Source organism: Microtus pennsylvanicus, chromosome 12 (assembly GCF_037038515.1).
Source record: "Microtus pennsylvanicus isolate mMicPen1 chromosome 12, mMicPen1.hap1, whole genome shotgun sequence".
NCBI classification, from domain to species: Eukaryota; Metazoa; Chordata; class Mammalia; order Rodentia; family Cricetidae; genus Microtus; species Microtus pennsylvanicus.
In genome coordinates, this window is record NC_134590.1 from 12,888,204 (window position 1) to 12,912,357 (window position 24,154).

At 42.7% G+C, this 24,154-nt stretch overlaps 1 protein-coding gene across 2 annotated transcripts in view; it reads left to right on the plus strand.

The window, feature by feature from the left end:
* Positions 1-24,154, plus strand: part of Ccdc158 (coiled-coil domain containing 158) — a 57,265-nt gene that overhangs the window by 19,182 nt on the left and 13,929 nt on the right. The window contains exons 11-19 of one of the 2 annotated variants that reach the window (XM_075944422.1): positions 6,645-6,834; positions 9,554-9,706; positions 11,059-11,171; positions 13,745-13,903; positions 15,581-15,673; positions 16,510-16,635; positions 17,543-17,691; positions 20,355-20,414; positions 23,298-23,357. In XM_075944422.1, the coding sequence (XP_075800537.1) occupies positions 6,645-6,834; positions 9,554-9,706; positions 11,059-11,171; positions 13,745-13,903; positions 15,581-15,673; positions 16,510-16,635; positions 17,543-17,691; positions 20,355-20,414; positions 23,298-23,357 (1,103 nt within the window). The remainder of the gene's footprint in view (positions 1-6,644; positions 6,835-9,553; positions 9,707-11,058; positions 11,172-13,744; positions 13,904-15,580; positions 15,674-16,509; positions 16,636-17,542; positions 17,692-20,354; positions 20,415-23,297; positions 23,358-24,154) is intronic. The other variant, XM_075944421.1, reaches the window with a different exon arrangement.

The following is a 24,154-nucleotide window of genomic DNA, read 5'->3' on the forward strand; positions in this document are numbered from 1 at the left end:
CTTATTTATCTTTGCAGTGTTTGCCCCATGTCTCTATGGCTTGTTGTTTGTTTGTGGGTTTGGGTTTTTTTTGGGGGGGGTGTAGTTTCCATGGAACTCATGGAGGCTCAAGCTGCCCTCAGACTTGCAATGAGTATTCTGCCAAATGCTGGAATTCCAAGCATGAATTACATAACACTAAGTATTTTCTCTTTTTTTCTTTTATTCTCTTTCCCCTTCCCCCTTCCCTTCCTTCTTTCTTTTCTTTTCTTTTCTTTTCTTTTCTTTTCTTTTCTTTTCTTTTCTTTTCTGAGAGAGTCTCACTATGTAACCATGGCTGGTCTGGAACTTACTATGCAGACAAGCAAGTAGAGTGGATTGGGTGTGGCCTAAAAGGCTTCCCTAGTGATCTATTTCCATCAAGTAGGCTCCCCCTCCTAGAGGCTTCAGAGACCCTCAGAAAAGCACCGCTAGTTGGGCAACAAGTATTCACACACAAGAGGGAGCCCCAGATTCAAACAGTTGGCAAAGGAAAAAAGGCAACGGGGGGGGGGAAGCCCAGACAAAACCAGCTTCCAGGAGTCACTTCCTAGCCCAGTACATCCTCGATTCCCCCAGAAGGAACTTGTGAGAACTCAAATGCTTCCCACAGAGAAGTTTATTGAGGACTCAGTACCAGGACTTTTTTTAAGCTTTTTTTTTATTGTTTTAATTGAGCTATATATATTTTTCCCACTTCCCTTCCTTTCTCCCTTCTCCCTTTCCACCCTCTCCCCTGCTCTGTATGCCCAGTTCTGTGGAGCTGTGGATTGTAGTCTGATTATCCTTTGCTTTGCTTCATATCTTCTATCCACCTATGAGTGAGTACATACCGCGTTTATCTTTCTGAGTCTGGGTTACCTCACTCAGGATGCGTTTTCCTAGTTCCACTCATTTGCCTGCAAATTTCAAGATGCCATTTTTTTTTAACAGCTGAGTAATACCCCATTGTGTAAATGTAGCACATTTTTCTCTCTCTATTCTTCAGTTGACAGCATCTAGGTTGTTTCAAGGTTCTGGCTATTATGGATAATGCTGCTATGAATATTGTTGAGCAAGTGTCCTTGTGGTATGATCGAGTATCTTTTTGTTATATGCCTAAGAGTCATACCGCTGGATCTCGAGGTAGATTGTTTCTCAATTTTCTGAGACACTGCCATACTGATTTCCAGGATGGCTGTACAAGATTGCACTCCCACCAGCAGTGCAGGAGTGATCCCCTTACTCCACATCCTCTCCAGCATAAGCTGTCCTCAGTATTTTTCTCTTAGCCTTTCTGAGAGATGTAAGATGGTATCTCAGAGTTGTTTTGATTTGGATTTCCCTGATGATTAAGGATGTTGAGCAATTCCTTAAATGTCTTTTGAACAATTGAAGTTCTTCTATTGAGACTTTTCTGTTTAGCTCTCCACCCCATTTTAAAATAAGATTATTTGATATTTTGTTGTAGTTTCTTGAATTCTTTGTATCTTTTGGAGATCAGCCCTCTGTGGGATGTGGGGTTGGTGAAGATCTTTTTCCATTCTGTAGGCTGCCATTTTGTCTTGTTTACCATCTCCTTGCCTTACAGAAACTTCTCAGTTTCAGGAGGTCCCATTTATTGAATGTTGCTCTCAGTGTGTGTGCTACTGGGGTTCTATTTAGGAATGGTCTCCTGTGTTAGTGCATTCAAGGCTACCCACTTTCTTTTCTATCAGGTTCAATATAGCTGGTTTTATGTTGAGGTCTTTGATCCATTTGGACTTGAGTTTTGTGCATGGAGATAGGTATGGGTCTATTTGCAATCTTCTACATATTGATATCCAGTTATGTCAGCACCATGTTAAAGATGTTTTTCTTCCCATTATACCTTTTTGGTTTCTTTGTCAAAAATCAGGTGGCCACATGTGCACGAATTAATGGTATGGTCTTCAATTTGATTCCATTGATCCGTGTGTCTGTCTTTATGCCAATACCAAGTTATTTTTATTACTGTAGCTCTATAGTGGTGCTTAAGGTCAAGGATGGTGAAGCCTCTGGGAGTTCCTTTATTATACAGGATTGTTTATTCTGGGTTTTTGTTTTTCCATGTGAAGCTGAGTAATGCGCTTTCAAGGTCTATGAAGAATTGTGTTGGGAGTTTGATGGGGATTGCATTGAATCTGTAGATTGTTTTTGGTAAGATTTCTCTTTTAATTATGTTGCTTCTACCAATCCAAGAGCATGGGAGATCTTTCCATTTTCTGATGTCTTCTTCAATTTCTTTCTTTAGAAACTAAAAATTCTTGCCATACAGGTCTTTCATTTGTTTGGTTTGAGTTACCCAAAGATATTTTATATCTGTGGCTATTGCAAAGAGTGATGTTTCTCTGATTTCTTTCTCGGCCCATTTATTGTTGTATATAGGAGGCCTAAGGATTTTTTTTTTTTTAGTTAACCTGCCACATTACTGAATGGGTTTATCAGTTGTAGAAGCTCTCAGGTAGAGTTTTTTGGAGTCACTTATGTATACTATCATATCATCTGCAAAAAAAAATGATAGTTTGAATTCTTTCTTTCCAGTTTGTATCCCCTTGGTATGCTTTTCTTGTGCTCTAGCTAGAACTTCAAGCACAATGTTGAATAGATATGGAGAGAGTGGCCAGTCTTGTCTTGTTCCTGATTTTAATGGAATGGCTTTGAGTTTCTCTCCATTTAATTTGATGTTGGATCTAGGCTTGCTGTAAGTTGCTTTTGTTGTGTTTAGATATATTCCTTGTATCACTAACCACTCCAAGACCTTTATCATGAAGGGTGTTGGATTTTGTTGAAGGCTTTTTTTTTAGCATCTAATGAGATGATCATGTGGGTTTTTTTCTTTCAGTTTATTTATATGGTAGATTACATTGATAGATTTCTGTATGTTGACCCTTTTCTGCATCTCTGGGATGAAGCCTACTTGGTTATGGTAGATGATGTGTTCTTGGATTCGGTTTGCCAGCATTTTATTGAGTATTTTTACATCAATGTTCATGAGAGAGATTGGTCTGTAGTTCTCTTTGTTACACCTTTGTGTGGTTTGGGCATCAGGGTAACATAAAATGAGTTTGGCAATGTTCCTTCTGCTTCTATTGTGTGGAATACTTTGAGGAGTGTTGGTATTAGTTCTTCCAATGTTTAATGGACAGGATATACACTACCATTCCAAAACATAGAGAAGGGAGCACAGTAAGGAAATCCTGGATTAGCAAGACTGAAAACCAGATGGGCAAACTCCAAACTGCATCTCTACATATTCTTCACATCGCCAACTCCCTTCAGCTTTGTTGACTACAATACACTTCTTTTACACTGGTTACACTCCTTGTTAGCAGCTTTCCTTGGCAGACATTCCATAACCCTGGCATCTCCAACATCTTGGGCTCTCTAAGGCAATCCAGGCTTCAACTTTACATAATGATCTTGATCTCTCTGGGTCTCCATTCAGGGACACCCCTGGTACATGCCTGACTTCAGTGGCTTTCCTTAGTCATGGAGGAAGATTCTATCCTTGATTCTAAAGTCAAAACAACATGGCCAAAGCTTGCCAAGCTCTGTTGCTTTCTAGGACTGGAACATGGCCCCCTCATTCAATTACATCTTCACCAACTTTCTGTTTTTGATGGTTTCCTTCACTTTTCTTTAATTCCTTTTCACAAATTGGAAGCTTAGGTGGGTGGGATCTTACCCTGAGGTCACCACTCCCTTTATTCCATTTCCTAATCTGTTTATCTCCTTGAACACAGGACTTAACTCCATTCTACCTCCTGGAGCTTTTTTTCCCTCAGAGTGTACATTTTGTATTTTTCCTTGCTCAGCTCACTCCTTTTCATTAAAGTTAACTCTAATAACAGAGTCAATACTAGACTGTTTTGAGATTTTCTCTGACAACAGAATTAATCCAAATCTCTTCACTTTAGCCTCAAGCAGACTCTTTGGACAAGGGCAAAAAGCAGCCACATTCTTCACCCAAATATCACAAGAATGATTTCTAGACAATATACCAAAATTCTTCTCCTCTGAAACCTCTTGATCCAGGCCCCCACAGCTCAAATCACCCTCGGCATAACTGTCTTCCATGTTCCTACTAGGATGGCCCATTAAGCAGCATTTAAACCGTCCAAATGATTTTCTGTTCCACTGTACCAAGGTCCATATTCCTTCAAACAAAAGCATGGTCTTCTTATCACAGTAATACCCCAGTCCCTGGTATCAACTTCTGTCTTAGGGTTTCTATTGCTGTACAGAGACACCATGATCACAGCAACTCTTATAAAAGAAAACATTTAATTGAGGTGGTGGCTTACAGTTTCAGAGGCTTAGTCCATTATCATCATGGCAGCAAGCATGATGGTGCACAAGTAGACATGGTGCTGGAGAAGGAACTAAGAGTTCTACATCTTGATCCGCAGGCAACAGGAAGTAAAGTGTGTACCACACTGAGAGTAACTTGAGCAAAAGAGAACTCAAAGCCTGCCTCCACAGTAAAACACTTCCTCCAACAAAGCCACACCTCCTAAAAGTGCCTACTCCTTTGGGGGCTATTTTCTTCCAAACCACCAAAGCTTTCCTGAATTCCTAAATCCCAGCCAAGGACCAGACTGTGAACAGAACTGACAGACAGGAACAGGCCTGCTATGTAAATACTTCTCTATACACCGACTCACCTCAAGTAGCAGCACCTCCCTCACATCCACCCCTCCCTCATATCCACCCCTCCCTCTCATCCACCCCTCCCTCACATCCACTCCTCCCTCTCATCCACCCCTCCCTCACATCCACCCCTCCCTCACATCCACCCCTCCCTCGCATCCAGCCCTCCCTCGCATCCACCCCTCCCTCGCATCTAGCCCTCCCTCGCGTCCTCCCCTCCCTCTCATCCACCCCTCCCTCATATCCACCCCTCCCTCTCATCCACCCCCCATATCCACCCCTCCCTCATATCCACCCCTCCCTCTCATCCACCCCTACCTCACATCCACCCCTCCCTCGCATCCCCTCCCTCACATCCACCCCTCCCTCGCATCCCCTCCCTCACATCTACCCCTCCCTCACATCCACCCCTCCCTCGCATCCAGCCCTCCCTCACATCCACCCCTCCCTCGCATCCAGCCCTCCCTCGCATCCTCCCCTCCCTCTCATCCACCCCTCCCTCATATCCACCCCTCCTTCTCATCCACCCCCCATATCCACCCCTCCCTCATATCCACCCCTCCCTCTCATCCACCCCTACCTCACATCCACCCCTCCCTCGCATCCCCTCCCTCACATCCACCCCTCCCTCATATCCACCCCTCCTTCTCATCCACCCCCCATATCCACCCCTCCCTCATATCCACCCCTCCCTCTCATCCACCCCACCTCACATCCACCCCTCCCTCGCATCCCCTCCCTCTCATCCACCCCTCCCTCACATCCACCCCTCCCTCACATCCACCCCTCCCTCACATCCACCCCTCCCTCACATCCACCCCTCCCTCGCATCCTCCCCTCCCTCACATCCACCTCTCCCTCACATCCACCCCTCCCTCTCATCCACTCCTCCCTCATATCCACCCCTCCCTCTCATCCACCCCCCATATCCACCCCTCCCTCACATCCACCCCTTCCTCACATCCAACCCTCCCTCGCATCCCCTTCCTCACATCCACCCCTCCCTCACATCCTCCCCTCCCTCACATCCACCCCTCCTTCATGTCCATCCCCCTCCCTCACATCTCTTCCCTTTCTGTTGTTAGTCTTTTTCTTGATGTGTCCCTGTCTCTCTCTTCCTTAAGGAGGACTTGAGGACAAAGCTATTACGTGGGTGGTATCCAGGCTTGGAACTTGAGTAAGGCAAGAGAAGTCTAAGATAGGGACCTCACATCCAGGCTCACTTAGTCCTGGTTCTCTTATGTGTCCACAGTATATGAAAAAGTACCCACTGTAGCATGAATGAATAGAGAATAATTGCAGGTCCTGGCAAGTGACCCTGGGAATGGGCATCTGAGTCTAAAAGAATGGTGACGCATTCCTTTCTTCTCTCTCTCTACCACTTACATTGGGGTTTTATGTTAAAGTCCAGATTTAATGTTGTTATACTCTGAGTGAATGTAAAATGTCCCCACAGGCTCATGTATTTGAAGGTCTTTACTGCTTTGTTCTTCTGCTTTTTCCTTTTGCCAACTATTAGGGTTTGAATTTGGAAAGTCTTCCGCAGGCTCATGGTTGGAGTGCTTGTGCCCTAGTTGGTAGTGATGTTTGGGTGGCTGGAGGTAGCAGAATTGGTGGCTGGAGGTGGGTCTTGAAGGTTCCTGCCTTAGCTCTCTGCTCTGTCGTCTGCTACGATGTGAGGGAGCCACACTGCATGTTTCTGCCACTGTGGACTGAGGTGTTCTAGCTACCATGCCTTCCTGTCATGATGTGTCCTGGAAGCTAGGAGCCAAAGTACCACCCCCACATATACCACACAGTGCTTCTCATGGGTATTTTACCACAAGAAAACTATAGAAGTGTCCTTAGAAGTACTGAAGAAACTAAAGGTAGATAGAATTGAAAGGATGCTAGGGATTTTGTTGTTTTGTTTTTTGTTTTTTCTCCTGTACATGTACATATTCTTTTACTCCTTTCCATATATATGTCATAAACAGATTTTAAAAGATAAAAAAGATACAAAGATCCGGGAACTTGAAGCCAGAGTGAGTGACCTCGAACTGGAAAAGGTGAAGCTGGTGAACGCAGGCTCTGAGCGACTCCGAGCAGTGAAGGACATCAGACAAGAGAGAGATCAACTCCTGAATGAGGTGAAGACCAGCAGGACTGAACTAAACAGTCTCTCAGGTACGCTCTTCAGTTCTCGCTCTAGTGCTCGCTGTGAAGTCCAGCTCGGGCACCACACAGCTAAGGAAGGAGAGTGTCTGACCACACACAACAAATGCAGACAGCCTTGCTGTTGCAGTCATGTGTACGTCTCACAGTTCTCCATGAAGACTGCTGTGTCCTGATGTATCTTTACTCAGTCCCCATTACCCAGACCCCAGGCCTCCTGAGGTGTTCAGACAAATCATGTTGTTTGTAGTTTTGCTTTTATGGAAATGGGAATCTTGCATCCTTTGAGTCAGATCACTTGAGTAAATGATAATAAGGTGATGTGTATAAATAGAGTTTCCCCAGTGCTGACAGGGAATTATTGAACCAGATTTAATATTGGGGCCTGCCAGAGGTCTGCTAAGATGTTTTCTAATGGTAAAGGGTGACCTTGCCTGTCTTTTGTTGCTCTGCATTCAATAGTCCAGTGCTGGCCTGTGCCACACTTTCTGCATTCTGTTTGGATTATTTCTAGGAAAAAAAAAGCTTCTAGGAATGCCTTGCCTACAATCCCCTTTCAAACGACCTTGTTTACCACAATGAAAACATCTGACATTTGATTTTTCTTAAAATTTCTAGAAATTACTTCTCCTATCAAAACAGTGTGAGATTCAAAGTCAGCTGTATTTCTAATCCATTCATCTGTTGGTGGTAATCCTGCATTAGATTCAATTAATGTTCACCTGACTTCTGTATCTGATACTATTCTGTTTACAACTGAAATCAGTCTTTGCAAAAAATCAGTGAAGGCTTCTTTTGGGCCTTGCATAATTTTAGTAAGTGACTCAGACCTCTTTCCTGATTCATCTATCTTGTCTTAAGCATCCAGGGCTGCTAAACAACATACAGCCAAGGTGTGATCGTCAAATCCAAACTTTTTTTTGCAACTCAGCATATTGGCCTTCACCTAGAAGCTGACTGTGGGAAATATTAATGGCTCTAGCCCTGTTTTACCGCTCTATAACTCTAGTTTCCTCTGTCACCATGTTCGTCATTGTAACTGAGGTCCAGTTTCCACACCACTATAGCTAAAGCTTTCCAGTCTTGGGGGATAGTTCTATTCTGAGTTGCCCTTGAATTTAACATCTGCTTTAAATAGGGTAAATGCACACCATATGAAATGATTGCTTCCTTAAATCTTCTCAAATCTAATCTCTCTACAGGATTCCATTTAACTTCTGCATAACCTCAGGGGTGCCCATTATCTGATGGTCATTCTTGCATATTAACTGGGTAAACTAAGGTTGGTTTCCTAATAACCTTGAGACCCTCTTTGGTTTCATCATGCATTGGTATTACTCTGTCTATGTCTGAGTATGTTTTTTAATTTTCATTAGCAGGTCTTCCTAAGGCCTTATCAGTAATAAATCTTTCTAAGGCTTGTATCTTATCAGTCAAATTTCATATTATCAAACCTTTTTCTTAAGGATAACATATGAGTTATCAAACTGATGGTAATTACAACAACATTTTGTCAATCCCAGCTAGGTCAATTATCCCTTCATTTATTTTTTCAACTTCCAAGCCATTCATTTTGGCATTATACAGAGTCTGATTCCCTGCAATTGGGATTTCCCATTCTTAACATGGGAAAGTTTTTTTTTTAATATTACTTATCTCTCTCCTTAAGAATTCCACAGGTGTCTCACCAAGTCTGTTGACCTCTCGGGTTATCCGCAGCAGCAATATCAGCAGCAAGCTCGGGTTTCCTTTCCACAGTTCCTAAGCGTGTACCTTCTCTCCAGGGTCCCTGCGAGAAATCTCCATGAGGAGTTCATGTAGTCTTTAACTAAGATTCTATCATTGTATTTACCAATTAAATTGGGAGTCAAACATAGCAAGAATAATAAAAACCCAGAGACAGAGATTGGGGTTCAAGCTGAAGATCAGAAAAGCAAAGCAGCCAGTCACTGGCTCTTACGTCTCTACCTTATACCTAAATGGATGACCCTGCCTCCATGAGTCATTCAGACTGAGCTGAGAGCTGTCTCCTCCCATCTTATATCCTCTCTAGTGCTGGGATTAAAGGCATGCACCACTACCTCCTGGCCTCTATGGCTGACAGTGTGGCTGCTGGGATTAAAGGTGTGCGCCACCACTGCCTGGCCTCTATGGCTGACTAATGTGGCTAACTTTGCATTCTGATCTTCAGGCAAGCTATATTTATTAAAACACAAATACTAGACTGCTATAGTCAGATATTGGGATAATAACATGCTAGCTCAGAGAGACCAAGAAGCAACCAGATGAGCTTCCTTTTTGGCCAGAGACCCACTAAGAGAGCATCTCTCCACTGGTCCCAAACCAAAAAGACCACAAAACTCTAAATCCCTCCCTACGCCTTCCTGGACGTGTCTCTATCCATCTTCCTGGCTCCTCTATGGCTTCCTGTACTCTCAAAGGCTAATTCCCATCAACTAGTTGCTGGCTCTGCCCACATCCATGCTTGATGTTATTAACACGGTCTGGGGTTTCACAGTGTGATCAAATATCCTGCAACAAAGGTGGGCTAGTTACAAAGCTGGGGAGAAGCACTGAAGGAAGGTAGGTAGAGGAAGAGTGGCTAAAAGCAAAGCACAGCAGATACCTGCACTGTGTCTCACACAAATGAGGGCTGATCAGAGCGAGTTTTCTTTCAACCTCTAAGATGCTATGGTTATTAATTACAAATGTTGGTTATTATGTTATATAGAGGACTATGAAGTTTTGAAAAGGAATTTTCGAAACAAAAGTGAAGAAATGGAAACCACTACAAACAAACTAAAGATGCAATTGAAGTCTGCGCAGTCTGAGCTGGAGCAAACAAGGAATACCCTGAAGACCATGGAGGGCTCCGATGGCCATGGTATGCTCTGCTCCACTCCCCTCTGCTTTGAATTCCATCGCCTAGATTTGTTAGAACACAAGTCTGGATGTACTGTCTCCCACCTCCTCACGGCACCAGGGAATGAGAGAAACACACAGAGGCATTAGCGACAGGCGTTAGGAGGCAGGACTTCTACTGAGTAAGGGAAATTGCCATGTGCTTCGGTCCCTGACATGTCTGAAGCCAGAGCTATTCCCGTAACTTCTAACGAGCCTCACCGTCTCCCCTTGTTTAAGGGTAGAAATGTAAGCCCCTAGTAGCTTTCACTCAGCCTCCTGGTTTACATTAATTGTAGGCCAGTGGCTCATTGTCAGTTCTTGATTCTTCTCTGATAAAATCGAGATGAGATTTGGTAATAGAACTACTAGATAAGAGGTTATTATCACACTTGTTACCTTTCCACTTGCTGGCCATACTGACCACACACGTGCCATGTAAGAGTAAACTGACACGCCTATATCATGTAAGAGTGAGCTGACCATGCGTGTATCATGTAAGAGTAAACTGACACGCCTATAATCATTTCTGTGCTTCTGTGGCATTTTTATCATGAAGACTGAGAATGAAATGGAATGGGCTGTGATATCTCGGGAATCTGTTGAGAGTTTGTTAATAGTAGATGTCTTCAATGATATTTAAACATGGTTTCTGGTGTGGGAAGTCCTTCTGCATATATGTTACTTTCATTGGTTAATGAATAAAGCTGTTTCATCCAGCAGCTTAGCAGAGTAGAGCAAGGAGGAAATTCCAAGCAGATAGAGGTGGAAAGAAGGCAGAGTCAGGGGGATGCCATGTAGCCACCACAGGAGACAGACGCATCGGAACCTTGCCAGTAAATCACAAGCCTCATGGTAAAATATAAAATAATAGAAGTGGGTTAGTTTAAAATGTAAGAGCTAGCTACAAATATGCTTAAGCTATTGGTCAAACAGTATTGCAAATAATATGGTTTCTGTTTGATTATTTTGGGTCTGGGCAGCCGGGAACGAATGAGCAGCCTGACAACAGCTTCTGAAAAAAAATCATCTTAGTCAAACATGTATAACTGTTTTTTATGTGTATTTCCTATTTGTATATAAATGTGTTCAGTGTGAGTATTACCAATGAAAATGTGTTACTAATAGTAGTCAATGAAATTAACTCCAGTAGCAAAGAAACCACAACTCTTCACTGCATAGATTTCACTAGTTCAGACTCTCCGGGCACTAACTGCAATGATTGTATTACCCTAGAGACTTTGTCTCATGATGTCTAATTGACCTCAGAGAATCTCACCTGTCGTCTTGTCATAACTTACAGTACAAAGTGTACAGCTTCCATCTTTCCCGCAGCTATGAAGGTGGCAATGGGCATGCAGAAGCAAATCACAGCCAAGAGGGGTCAGATAGATGCCCTTCAGAGCAAGGTGCAGTTTTTAGAAGAGGCTGTGACAAGCGCCAACAAGGTGAGTCTTTGTCCTGAGAAGCCAGCACAGCTGCTTGTTAACACATTGCAAGGCAGAAGAGGGCACAGCATAGGATGTACAGTTGGGAGAGATTTCTGAGAGTAATAAGTTTCCAAAAGGGAACATTAGAGAAGGACTTTTTAAATTTAAATGTACCTGCACATGTGTATGGATGTTCACCACCTGTTTGCCATGTGTGTGCAGAAGTTAGAAGATAGTGTCAGATGCTCTGGAAATGGAGTGATGGATGGTTGTGAGCCACTATGTGGGTGCTAGGAACCAAATCTGTGTCCTCTGCAAGAGCAACAAGTGCTCTAAACTGCTGAGCCACCTCTAGGCCCTGTAGAAGGATCTTAAAGAATAGCTAGTATCAAGTGTAGAAATGGTTAAAGGGACATTCCTGATAGAGACAGGAAAGAGTCATAAAGTATAATCAATACTGTTCTAATGACTTCCTAAAAACGATGTTGTAAAGAATTGTGTAATAAATACTACCAGACTTAGAAGAACAATGGGGTCTAGAGCACCACACACCACGGTAACACAAATTTACATATATGAAGTTGTTCAACACTAGGCTAGGGGTATAGCTCAGCAATAGAGCACTTGCCTACTTATCTATCAAGTGCAAGGCCTTGTTTCGGTCCCCAGGTAAGAAAATGAAATATGTATTTTATGGCATATATGGTCTTTTATCTTGAAAAGATAACTGGAATTTACTCATGAAATTGTACATTATTGTGAAGGGGCAGAAGACCAAATGTGGTTCATAATCTAGGGTAAACTGAGGTAGCTGATCCATGTGTTTGAAGAACATGTTAGGGGGCTCTTTGTGTGCTCCTACACAGCTCTGGCTGGTTGATGGAGTTTTCACAGTTACGGAGTAGTCAACGTTCAGTAGCAAACATGGCAATCGTCCTGTGTTCGGATGACCTCTAATGTCAGTTTCACACAGATAACATTTTCATATCTGTAACAGAACTGACCACGGTGAACATTGCAAAAGAAATGCAGCCGGGCGGTGGTGGCGCACACCTTTAATCCCAGGCAGAGGCAGGCGGATCTCTGTGAGTTCGAGGCCAGCCTGGTCTACAGAGCTAGTTCCAGGACAGGAACCAAAAGCTACGGAGAAACCCTGTCTCGAAAATCCAAAAGAAAAGAAATGCGCAGGGCTGGAGAGATGGCTCACTGTGAGAGACTGGCTGCTCTAGAGGACACGGGTTCAATTCCCAGCACCCACACGGCAGCTCACACCAGTCTGTAAACTCCAGTTCCAGGGGGTTCGACACCCTCACACAGACACACATGCAGGCAAAGCACCAATATACATAAAATAAAAATAAACATAAGTAAAATTAATCAGTTACTAAATTAATTACTTTATTTGTTATTTATATTTATTATTTGTAGTTTATTAGTTCGTCATCTACAGTGAGCTGCTGGGATGCTTTGGAAGGTGCATACATCGTACCCCCTTCATTGTATGTACCTGCTTGTTTCCCTTTCCTCTCTTCTTTCCCATTTTCTTCCTCTTCTTCTCTTTTCCTGAATATATTCTTTTCTCTTCTGCCTCATTATTTCCCCTTGGGACTCTAAAGTAGTGCTTTTCTCAGTTTATGGTAATTAGGGCTTTGTAAAGTTACTTCCTCCTATTGGCCCACACCTACCTCCACATAAAGCGATGTCCTCACAGCCCACGCCTCCATGTATAACAAGTGTTCCCACAGTCACGCCTGCCTCCACGTATAACAAGTGTCCCCACAGCCCACGCCTGCCTCTACATAAAACATATGTCCCCAGAGGCCATGTCTGCCTCCACATATAACAAGTGTCCCCACAGCTCATGAGAATTCTCTCAGACAGAACAAGAGGAGACTTGTAAAACAAACCCATCCTCTGTTCTACAGATGTTTCTGCCCAAGCAAATCAGGAAAAGGAAAAAAAAAAGCAATACAAAGTGTGTTGCCACGACAATACTTTCTGATGTATTCATAGCCAACATTTTCATTATGAATAATGTACAAAGGAACAAAGTAGAGGACGTGATGCCTGTGTTTCACCCTGACAGCACTCCTTATTGTTGTATTTGTCTCCAGTGCTTTCTCGAGGAGAAAACTAATTTGAATTTCATTGTCATTAATATTAAAGACATTATATTAACAAGCTTATTGATACCAATAACACTGACAGGTGACTTCAGGGAGAGCTGTCTGTCTTGTTTGTTTCTGTCACACAATCTACAGTAGATATTTGTAAAATAAATATTCAACCATGAAGCAAGATTGAAACCCATGAGACTTTCAAATAAGTGCACCTTCTTTAAATATCTTATTATTTAAAGTAAATTTTAGTAAAATTTAGTATGCTGTTATTCAATTCTACTGCACCAAAATACTATTTTTTTGTGATATGTGGTTGCTTCATACTTTGTATATGTCACCAGAGACCTATGGAGCCTAAACAGTAACACTAGGAGAGATGAAAACGTGTCTTACTTAGACTCCTTTGATGGCTGTTTTAGCTTCAGCACTTATCAGCAGTTATCCCTGCGACTTTCTCTTCTGTAATTGTAGGAGAAGCATTTTTTGAAAGAAGAGAAGAGTAAGCTCAGCCAGGAATTGAGTACCGTGGCAACAGAGAAAAACAAGATGGCCGGGGAGCTAGAAGTGCTTCGGTCTCAAGAACGCCGCTTGAAAGAGAAGGTTGCTAACATGGAAGTCGCTCTTGACAAGGTAGTTACTGACTGAGCGGAGGGGTTAGCACCTGGATAGCAGCTGGCAGGATAGCTCTCAGCAGAAGTTCTGCACCACCAACTTGCATCATATCCCAACCTTACGGCACAGAGGCAAGCTGTCATTGACGAAGGAGACTGAATTTAAACCTCAGCCATTGCATATGTAGCTGGCACCTCTACACGGCTGTCACGAACCTAGCAGAAGAGCAGTGGGCTTGTTTGCTTTCACGGTTTTGTGTTTCTGATCCCCATGGTAGTGGGAAGTATGGCGGCCGTACCGTCTCTCATGGCAGACCAGGGTGTTGTGTGTGTGACGTTTTACTCCTTCAGCTTTTTGAGGAGCCCACCATCCAGCTCCCAAATAAACCACTCACGGAGGCTTATTCTTAGTTATAAATGCCCGACCTTAGGCTGGCTTGTTTCTTGCCAGCTTTTCTTAAGTTATCCCGCCTACTTTTTGCCTCTTGGGCTTTTATCTTTCTCTATTTCTGTATACCTTTCTTTACTGGGTTCTCCTTGGCTTTCTGGGTGGCTGGCCCCTGGTCTCCTCCTCTCCATATTCTCTCATTTGCTCCTTGTTCTCCTTCTGTTTGTTCTCTCTGCCTGCCAGCCCTGCTTTTCCTGGCTCCTGCCTTGATATTGGCTGTTCAGCTCTTTATTAGGACCACCAGGTGTTTTAGACAGGCAAAGAATCACAGCTTCACAGTTAATCAAATGCAGCATAGAAGTTACACACCTGAAAAGAATATTCCCCAACACCAGGGAGCCAAGTGTGAAGCAAAGTCAAGAAAGGCTGGCCCCCTCTCTAGAGACCTTTCTGTCTGTTAGGCCACCTCCTAAAGCTTCCGTGCCCTGTGAGGAACATTTTAGACTCGAGCCATAATAGTATACTTTTTCCCCAGAAGATAGGCTAACACAAGTCGCAGGAGCAGTAGATAAACTACGTCTCCACTGTCCTTAGTAACCTAAGTAAACATGCCTCCATATGCACCTAACCTACCATCAAAATCATCTGGACTTCAATTGGAGTCCAGTCTCTTACACATTAAGATGATGGTGCCACTTTGTTGGGGCTGGAGCGGGTGGGTAGAAAACAGCTGAAAGAAGGCCCGACACAGTTTATCATTTGTTACACAGGGATCAAACTGTCTCCTGTTACTTAGAAACCTGAAACCTACAACTGCATCATAACCGATCATTAACTCCTAAGAAGCCAGAACTTTGTTAGATAAAATAATCTGTGACCGACTGTGCTTTGCTTCTTAAAGTATGCCATTCTGGGTCTCAGCTGCAGTTTGGGATTTTTTAATATGGCCCCAAACTTAGCCCAGGGTAGCACTGAACTACTGATCTTTCTGGTTTTGCCTCTTGTGTCCTAGGATTACAGGCCTGTGCTTCTAAGCCCAGCATATGAATTTTATGCTTTGATAAAGCTTTTTGCAAATTCCATCCTTTGTTCATTCCCTCCTACTAATGATTTTGTGTTTGCTGAAGATGCACTGGATAAGACAGGCCACATGGCTGCACGCAGCAGATAGATGGATCAATAGAGTGCAGTGTGCCAGGGGTGGGTGGTGGTTTTCCTGACGAGAGAGCTGGAAACTACATTACAGGTTAATGAAATAAAATTTCATAAAGAATGGAGGACAAACCACTTATGGTTGCTTGATTGTAGGCATCTTTGCAGTTTGCAGAATGCCAAGATATCATACAGCGCCAGGAGCAAGAGTCTGTGCGTCTGAAACTTCAGCACACTTTGGATGTAAAAGTAAGGGTATTTTTCATCATATATAATTTAAGCAGAAACAATGCCCATGCTTGATATGCTTTGATATTCTCTTTATGTACATATTTTGTGTGTGTGTGTGTGTATACACACTTGTATGTTTTTAAGTGAGCACTGAGGAGATGAGCAGTCAATAGTAGGGTTCTTCCTCAGTCACTTCTCAACAGGGTCTCTCGCTGAACCTGGAACTCACTAGGTTAGGGCTGGGGCCAGCAAAGCCCCAGGAGCCACCTCTCTCCACCACCCAGCTCTGGGAATACAGCCTCATGTCACTGCACTTGACTTATTCCGAGTACTGGGGGTTGAAGTCCTTACGCTTGCACAACGAGCCATCTGCCATCAGAGCCAGCTTCCCAGGTCCCTATATATTTTACATTTAATATACCGTCCACATCATCTGCTACATTTATAAAGTCTGTATGAGAACAACATTGAAACATCACACTTTAGTTTTAGTTGACAATAAGCAAGTGAAACAATGTTCCTGAAGTGACTTGGGAATCCCCAAGGGAAACCACACACACACACACACACACACACACACACACGCACGCACGCACGCACGCACGCACGCACACAGGTGTCGAGTGACACAAAGACCAAAGACCCAAAGGATCGATCTTTGTACAATAATTTACATAACAAAACATGTTTTCTTTAAAAAGTGCTTTTATATTGAAGTGTGTATATTTTAAGTTGCCTCTATTTTTAAGTTTTAATAATAGGTTTTGCCTGTGGAATTAAAAAGCAATATTGATTTCACACCTCTTTGTAGCTGCGGGTTAACATTGTTTTGCTTACTTCTGCATTTTCTGTAGGAACTTCAGGGCCCTGGCTACACCTCTAATCCTTCCATGAAATCTCGCCTTCTCCAGCCGGCCTCTGGAACCCGGTCTCATTCCAATGTACCCTCCTCCCAGTCGACGGCCAGCTTCCTGTCTCATGTTAGTAACCAATCATGTAATCCATAAAACAAATGGCATAAGGTGTAATTTAAGTTGGGAAAAAGTCACTTATGAAAATAATGTTTATAACTAGCATTTTCAACAACTAGATTTTAGATTTATACAGTTTCCTTAGAATCCAATGGAGTTCATATGAAAAAAAATTTCTTCACTGTTTTCTTGGAAAAGACAAAATAAAATTGTCATTGGGATTAATGATAACAAAACTATTAAAGTAAGTTATTTAATTGCATTATATTCAGTTCTTCAGTTAGTCCCAGCACAAGCAGCTTTCATATAACAAAGCAACACACATGGTAAATACATAGCATATCACATGCTAAGTGTAGCATAGCAGAATATTTAATACTTTACCAAGACAAAAACTGTTGGCTTTAGGTCATTTCCTAATAAACTATTTTTAATATTTTATTAATCCCAAAATACTTTTCGTCCCTCTAGTTAAAATGTTAGTAACTTAGCAAAATTTTTAGTTTAACTCTTTATACTTTCAAAACACAAGAAAAAACATGGACAATTTAAATTCAGGCTTTCTCTGAAGACATAAATTCCTTATAATCAGAAACCAGTGCTAACCCTTAACAAAAAAAAGAGAAGACAGGAGAAAGACTTGTCCCATCTGTCAGTTACAATAATCATATTTTTACTTTGAAAAGTCCTGTATTTAGAATGGCAACAGGATCATCAGAACCATTGCAAGTACTATTCAAATAAAAGTTTGGTGCTGTCTAAATGACTAGTAGTTGAAATGGACTTGTGCACTGCAAAATAAACCATCATTTATCCTGCTATTCCATAATTTCTGTATAGCAGCTGAGTTAATTTTATAAGAATATAATTGCAGACATGAAAAGCTAAGTCTTTGTGTGTGCGTTGTTTTGATCAGCACTCTCTGAAAACCAACACACTGAAGGAAGACCCAACCAGGGACCTGAAGCAGCTGCTCCAAGAGCTGAGAAGTGTGATCAACGAGGAGCCAGCCATGCCTCTGAGCAAGACGGAAGAGGATGGACTGACACCGTCCCTTGGAGCATTGTAGGTGGCTGTGTGAGACTGCGTGCTTGTAATGGCAAGCTCCTCTCAGGAGCCTCAGGAGCGTGTCAATCTGTAATAGGAGGACGCGGGGCCCCTTTGTTCCATCTAGCCTGGCTAACTCGGTAGAGCATGAGACTCTTAATATCAGGGTCATGGATTCGAGCCCCACATTGGGTGCCAGATAAAAAGCGCAAAACAATCCCACACCAGTTTGGATTCAAAGGGTTATTTATTTGAGGGGGAAAAACTTCCAGAACACCATCCTACACGACAGCCAGGAAAGGAGTCTAGTCACTGGAGCAAGAGAGAGAGCGCGGAGGGCTTCCACTGCTTTTTAAAGAGAAAGAGACCACGCCCCAGTGGGCTGGTATCTCAATGGCTATTGGCTGAAGGAGTGGAAGGAGCTCCCACAGCACCAGCCTCCTGCCCATATCTACAGAGGTCTATGAGACTCCCCTGTGCTTCTCAAGTGCTCTTGTATTATCATTTAGATGAACTTATAGTAAAGCATTTAATGTGCTATGTTGGTACTAATCTTATTTTTGTAATATGAATGTGTTTATATGGCAAATATCTGATGTAGCGGTGTAAATGAATGTAGACAGAGTGTAATAATATATACAGCTTTAATGGGGAAATAGACTTACAGAACCATAGGTTCCCGCGGAGAACAGGAAAGCAGAAGGGGCGGCTGGGAGCACGCCCCGCAATCTTTATAAGTAAAAAATATCCTCGGGAAACCCCGCCCCCTGTTAGCAAGGTGATTGGCTGGGTCTCTCCTACATCTCCCCTTTTTGTCTAAATAAGATAGATCCAAACCAAATACAACTATATACAATAGTAACAAATAATAAATAGAACAAACAATATTGAGCAAGAAACATATAACAAAAGTTTTGCTAAACATTCTATCTCAAGGAGTCTAAATGATGTAGAGAGTAACTATAATTATATAATCTTTAACTCCATCAAAGATCTGAGAAGGGAGTTAATATTACTTAACAAACGAGAAATATCCAAAACATGCAACAAATGACAGAGACAACTGACTACCTGGGCAATTTAACTGTAATTCTTGCTTGATAACTGTTTTGTTATATGTAATCTTACAATGTTAAAGTGAAAGCTTTTCTTTTTTGTTTAAACAGAAAAAGGGGAAGTGATAGGGGGAGAGTCTTCTGTTTTGTGTTAATTTCATTGGTTAAATAAAGAGACTGCCTCAGCCCTTTAATAGGACAGAAAATTAGGTAGGCAGAGTAAACAGAACAGAATGCTGGGAGAAAGAAGCCGAGTCAGGGAGTCGCCATGATTCTCTCACTCCAGACAGACGCAGGTTAAGATCTTTTCTGGTAAGCCAGCTTGTGGTGTTACACAGAATATTAAAAATGGGTTAGATCAATATGTAAGAGCTAGCCAATAAGAGGCTGGAACAATGGGCCAGGCAGTGTTTAAAAGAATACAGTTTCTGTGTAATTATTTCGGGTAAAGCTAGCCGGGTGGCGGGACGCAGCCCGCCGCTCCATACAACAATCTGAAAGTAAAATTTTCTGAAGAAATATCTCTATATAACTCATCTCTAGTTCCTTAAGATATTCTGAGAATGTATATTTAACCCAAGTGCCAACATTAGCTGGATTTATCTAAATGTTAATAATAACAGTAAAACATTAGTAATATATTGATTACCCATCATGACGGTGCATTACCTCAGCCACAAAGTGCTGAGAAATGTTCTTTCTGTTGGCTATTCCAGCAAAGAATCCTCTGACTTGCAGAACACTTTCTTTTCTCTCTGTGTGTGTAGGGGGGAATGAGACAGGGTCACTGTGTCGCCCTGGCTATCCTGGAACTCCCTGTGTAAACCAGACCTGCCTCAAATTCACAGTTACCTGTCTGCCCCTGCTTCTTGAGTGCTGAGATTAAAGGCATGTACCACCACACCCAGATATTTTTTAAATGAGTCTTACTGTGTGTCCCAGGCTGACTTTGAATTCTTGATCCTCCTGCCTCAGCATCCAGAGTGTGGATTACAAGAATGCATGCGCTGCTATGCCAGGCTGAGCACTTCTGTATCTCATGGCCGTCTATGCCAGGTCAGTAGTGTTAGGTCATTTGACACAGGAATAAATTCAGCATAGGTTTCTACCTCTTCTGAAACTAAGAGACAAAGCCAGAAGAAGTAGGAGCTCGACCCCGAGCACCAGTGACTCTACACTGTGGTCTCCAGGGTTACCGTGGCTCCCCAGTCGGTTCCCATCACTGCAGTCTCAATGGACTGGAGCTCTACCAGGACTGTATCAAACAAATGTATTTGGTAAGAATTTGGGTTAGTTTTCTGTAGTCCTACAAATGTCTAACTTCTGCCCGACGCTGAAGAATGCAAAGAAGAAAGTCCTTGTTGTGGTACATGCCTGAAACCCCAGCGCTTGTGACAGAGGTTATGAGTTCCAGGCCAGCCAGGGCTACACAGCTCCAACCTGCTAAACAAACAAAACAAAACAAGTCCCTGGAAGATAGCTTTGTCTGAGCTGAATCCAGAATTAGCTGGCTCCTGTTAAATTTGCTTGGTTGTCTAAAATAGAGTTGTAACTTGAAGAAGAGTTAAGCATAAGTGACGGCAGAAGTGCATGTGTCTGTAGTTAACGGAGTTTATCTGTCTGCAGGGATGACAGGGTGAGAGACTGCATCACGGACTCGAGCCTGCGATCAGAGCTCTGCCACAGGTGAGAACATCGGACTCAGTTGGATTCAGGGTCCAGGAGTGTTTTCTATGGCCTAGTAATCTAGGAGTCGGTTTGCATGGTTTCTTGGAACTTGATGTGCATATTGGCTTCATATAAGGAAAGCTGTTGCATAGCTTAACTCTCAAAAGGGCTTCAAGGTCTAGAAACCAACTGAAAACCTTCTTTTCTTTCCTCTTTTGCTTATTTTAAACCTTGCTGACTGTGGTCCTCCGCTTTCTGTCACTGTAGCCAAGTGCCTGAGATCAAGAGCAGATGTTGATGTCCACCACATCCCGAAGGTTCCAGCCCACAGTCAGGCACATCCATAGGTGTGGGACACTGTTGAGGGTGTCAGATGGCAAATGGCAAGGCAATTGAGGCAGATGGCTCACCTCACTGCTGAGAAACAAAAGAGAAAAGGGCCAGGGATCACAGTTCCCTTGGATGTCCCACCGACAGTGACCTAAGAGCTGCCCACAAGGCACCATCGCCTTTTAGTAGTTCCATGCTGAGGACAAAGCTTTTAACTCATGGGACTTAGGAAGACATTCAGCATCCAGACAAAAGCTCTGATGTTTAGCCATGTGAACTATTTGTGTGGTATGCCATACCAAAGGACTTTGTCTACATTTACACGTATTTACAGTGGTTTTTCTAACTTTGAAAGGTAGTCCAGAAGGAAGTTACAACAGCATCAATGTATGATTCTAAGACTCCTACTAAAGATAACTCTATACTCATCAATAATTGAATGGCTGAATTCTAAATGAAATCATACAAACATAGCATGAGGAAAACATCCTATAAAACCCTAAAAAGGAAAATTACTGAGAAGAATATTAACAAAAAAGAAAAAAGTCTAATATTAATCCATTATCAGAGGACACAGAGCTGTTGTTCCCTCCTCTCTGCCTGCTACAATAAACAGTGCCTCATAGACTGAGATTGCACTTTTGTTTCCCAGCTACCCAGACCCAAATAATCACACAAAGACTATATTAATTGCTGGGCCTTGGTGGTGCACGCCTTTAATCCCAGCACTCGGGAGGCAGAGGCAGGCGGATCTCTGTGAGTTCAAGGCCAGCCTGGTCTACAAGAGCTAGTTCCAGGACAGGAACCAAAAGCTACGGAGAAACCCTGTCTCGAAAATCCAAAAAAAAAAAAAACTATATTAATTACAACACTGTTTGGCCAACAGCACAGGTGTATTCCTAGGTAGCTCTTACATCTTAAATTAACCAATTTCTATTACCTATGTATAACCAAAAGGCTGTGGCTTACCGGTAATGTTCTGACATCTTTCTCCTTCGGCAACAACATGGTGTTTGCCTGACTCCACCTTCGTTCTCCCTGAATTCAGTTTAGTTTTTCTGCCTACCTATATTCTGCCCTGCCATGGTCCAAAGCAGCTTCTTTATTAACCATATTCATAGCATACAGTGGAGAATCCTACATCACTGGACTTTCAGCCTGGCATTGAAAACTCTCTGGCTTTTACCACTAGCCTGCACTGGCTAGTGTTAAGTCAACCTGATATAAGCTGGAGTTGTTCGAGAAAAGGAAACCACACTGAGAAAGTGCCACCATAAAACTGGCCTGTGAGCAAGCCTGTCTTGATGAACAATTGATGTGGGAGGGCTCAGACCACAGGGAGTAGCACCATCGCTAAACCAGTGGTCCTGAGTTGTTTAAGAAAGCAGGCTGAGCACACTATGAGGAGCAAGTCAGTAAGCAGACTTCCTCCATGTCCTCTGCTTCAGTTTCTGCCTCCAGGTTTCTTCCTTGAGTTCCTGCCCTGACTTTATTCAGTGATGAACTGTGATGTGAAAGCAAAACAAACATTTTCCTTCAAGTTGTTTTTGGTCATGGTGTTTCATCACACCATAACCCAAAGACATAGCCTGTACTACTGTACTGTTAGTACAGCATGTACTAGCCAGATTATTGTTAATACAGGCTGTACTAACCAGGCTATTGTTAGTATTACCAGGACTAACCAGTTTATTCATCTTTCTCCTTTTTAATCTTGAAGCAGAACCTTGTGTACAGCCAGGAATGGGTGACCTTGAAGTCCTGGTTCTCCTGCCTCCACTGCTTGATTGCTAGGATTACAGGCAGGGGCCATGTTCCCAGTTTACGTGGTACTGGGGATCAAACCCAAAGCTTTGTACCTGACAGGCAAGCAGTAAGCTGTCTTTAGTCCCTAACTTATTACTCTTAATTCCCAATGGTTCACTTCCCCCTTTTAAAATATTTTCCCTATATATATTTATTTGTGGGTTGTATGTGTATGCACTGATGCACATGCGTGTGTGTGCATGCACATGCATATGTGTGCATGCCACAGGACAGTTTACAGGAGTCCATTCTCTCCTTCCACCATATGGGCTCCAGGGATCTAATTCAGGTTATTGGGCTTGGCCTTTCCTTGCTGATCATCTCGCAGCTGTCTTCCTTTTGACTCTACATTTTTCTACCCAAAAAAGCCAAAGTTTCAACATCAAACTTTTGAGTCTGTAACTGCCCCAAAATAGTGCTCAAATGAAAATGTGTTTCATAAAGCTAGCTACCAGTTTAAGAATAAATTGAACTTAGGGTATAGCTTGTTCTTGCACACAGCCCTGAGTTCAATTTCCTCCACTAAAGAATAGGCAACTTCCCTCACAGATTTTTATTATATGAATAAGAAAATAATGTATCTTTGTTTTGTTTTTCTAAGATGGAGTCTCTCTATGTATCCTTGACTGTTCTCCATACAGCAGGCTGGCCTGGAATTCATAGAGAACTGCCTGCCTCTTCTAAGTTCTGGGGTTAGAGGCCTGGACCACTATGCCCAGCTTTATCATATTGTATTTTTTATCTTTCCTGTTCTTCTATCAACAGAAGTAACAACTCCTTGAGGGAATCCACTGAAGGGAGCAAGTCTAGTGAAACTCTTAGCAGGTGAGAAAGGATTTCCCTACCGCTAAGATACAAAATGTCCTTTTTGCTCTGTTCACTGGCTGAGAAGACATGAGCTCTGTAATGTACCATGGGCATCTGTCCTGTGCCTTGGGATATATAACACTGAGCAGACAGATTTGGGTCCTGACCCTCCAACTGTGTAAAATTATAATGTGTGTTTATAGAGCCTTTCTTTAATCTTTTCTGATTTCATGATCCATAAAAATAGAGCTATCTAAACCATCTTTATATCTTAAGAGTAGGAAAATGATTTTATATTCTCAGCTGCTTAAATTAATTTTAGTGTGTTGGCTAGTTTTCTGTCAACATGACACAAACTACAGCCATCAGAGAGGAGGGAGCCTCAGTTGAAAAAATACCTCCATAAAATCTAACTATAGACAAGACTGTGGGACATTTTCTTAATTAGTGATTGATGGGGGAGGTTCAACCCATTGTGGATGGTGCCATTCCGAGGCTGGTAGCTGTGGGTTCTATATGAAGGCAGGCTGAGTGAGCCATTACAAGAAAGCCAGTAAGCAGCACCCATCCTCTGCATGAGCTCCTGGCTCCAGGTTCCTGCCATGCTTGAGTTCCTGTCCTGACTTCTTTGATGATGAGTGGTGATGTAGAAGCATAAGCTAAATAAACCCTGCAGAGGGTCATGGGGGTATACAGCAGGTGACAACTAGTGTTCAGGAGGTCGACCTTCCAGCCCCACTTGGCAAAGCCATGGGGTTACTGACTGGAGGCTAGATGACTGGTTGTTCCTGTCCATAACTTTTTCAGGTGCCATT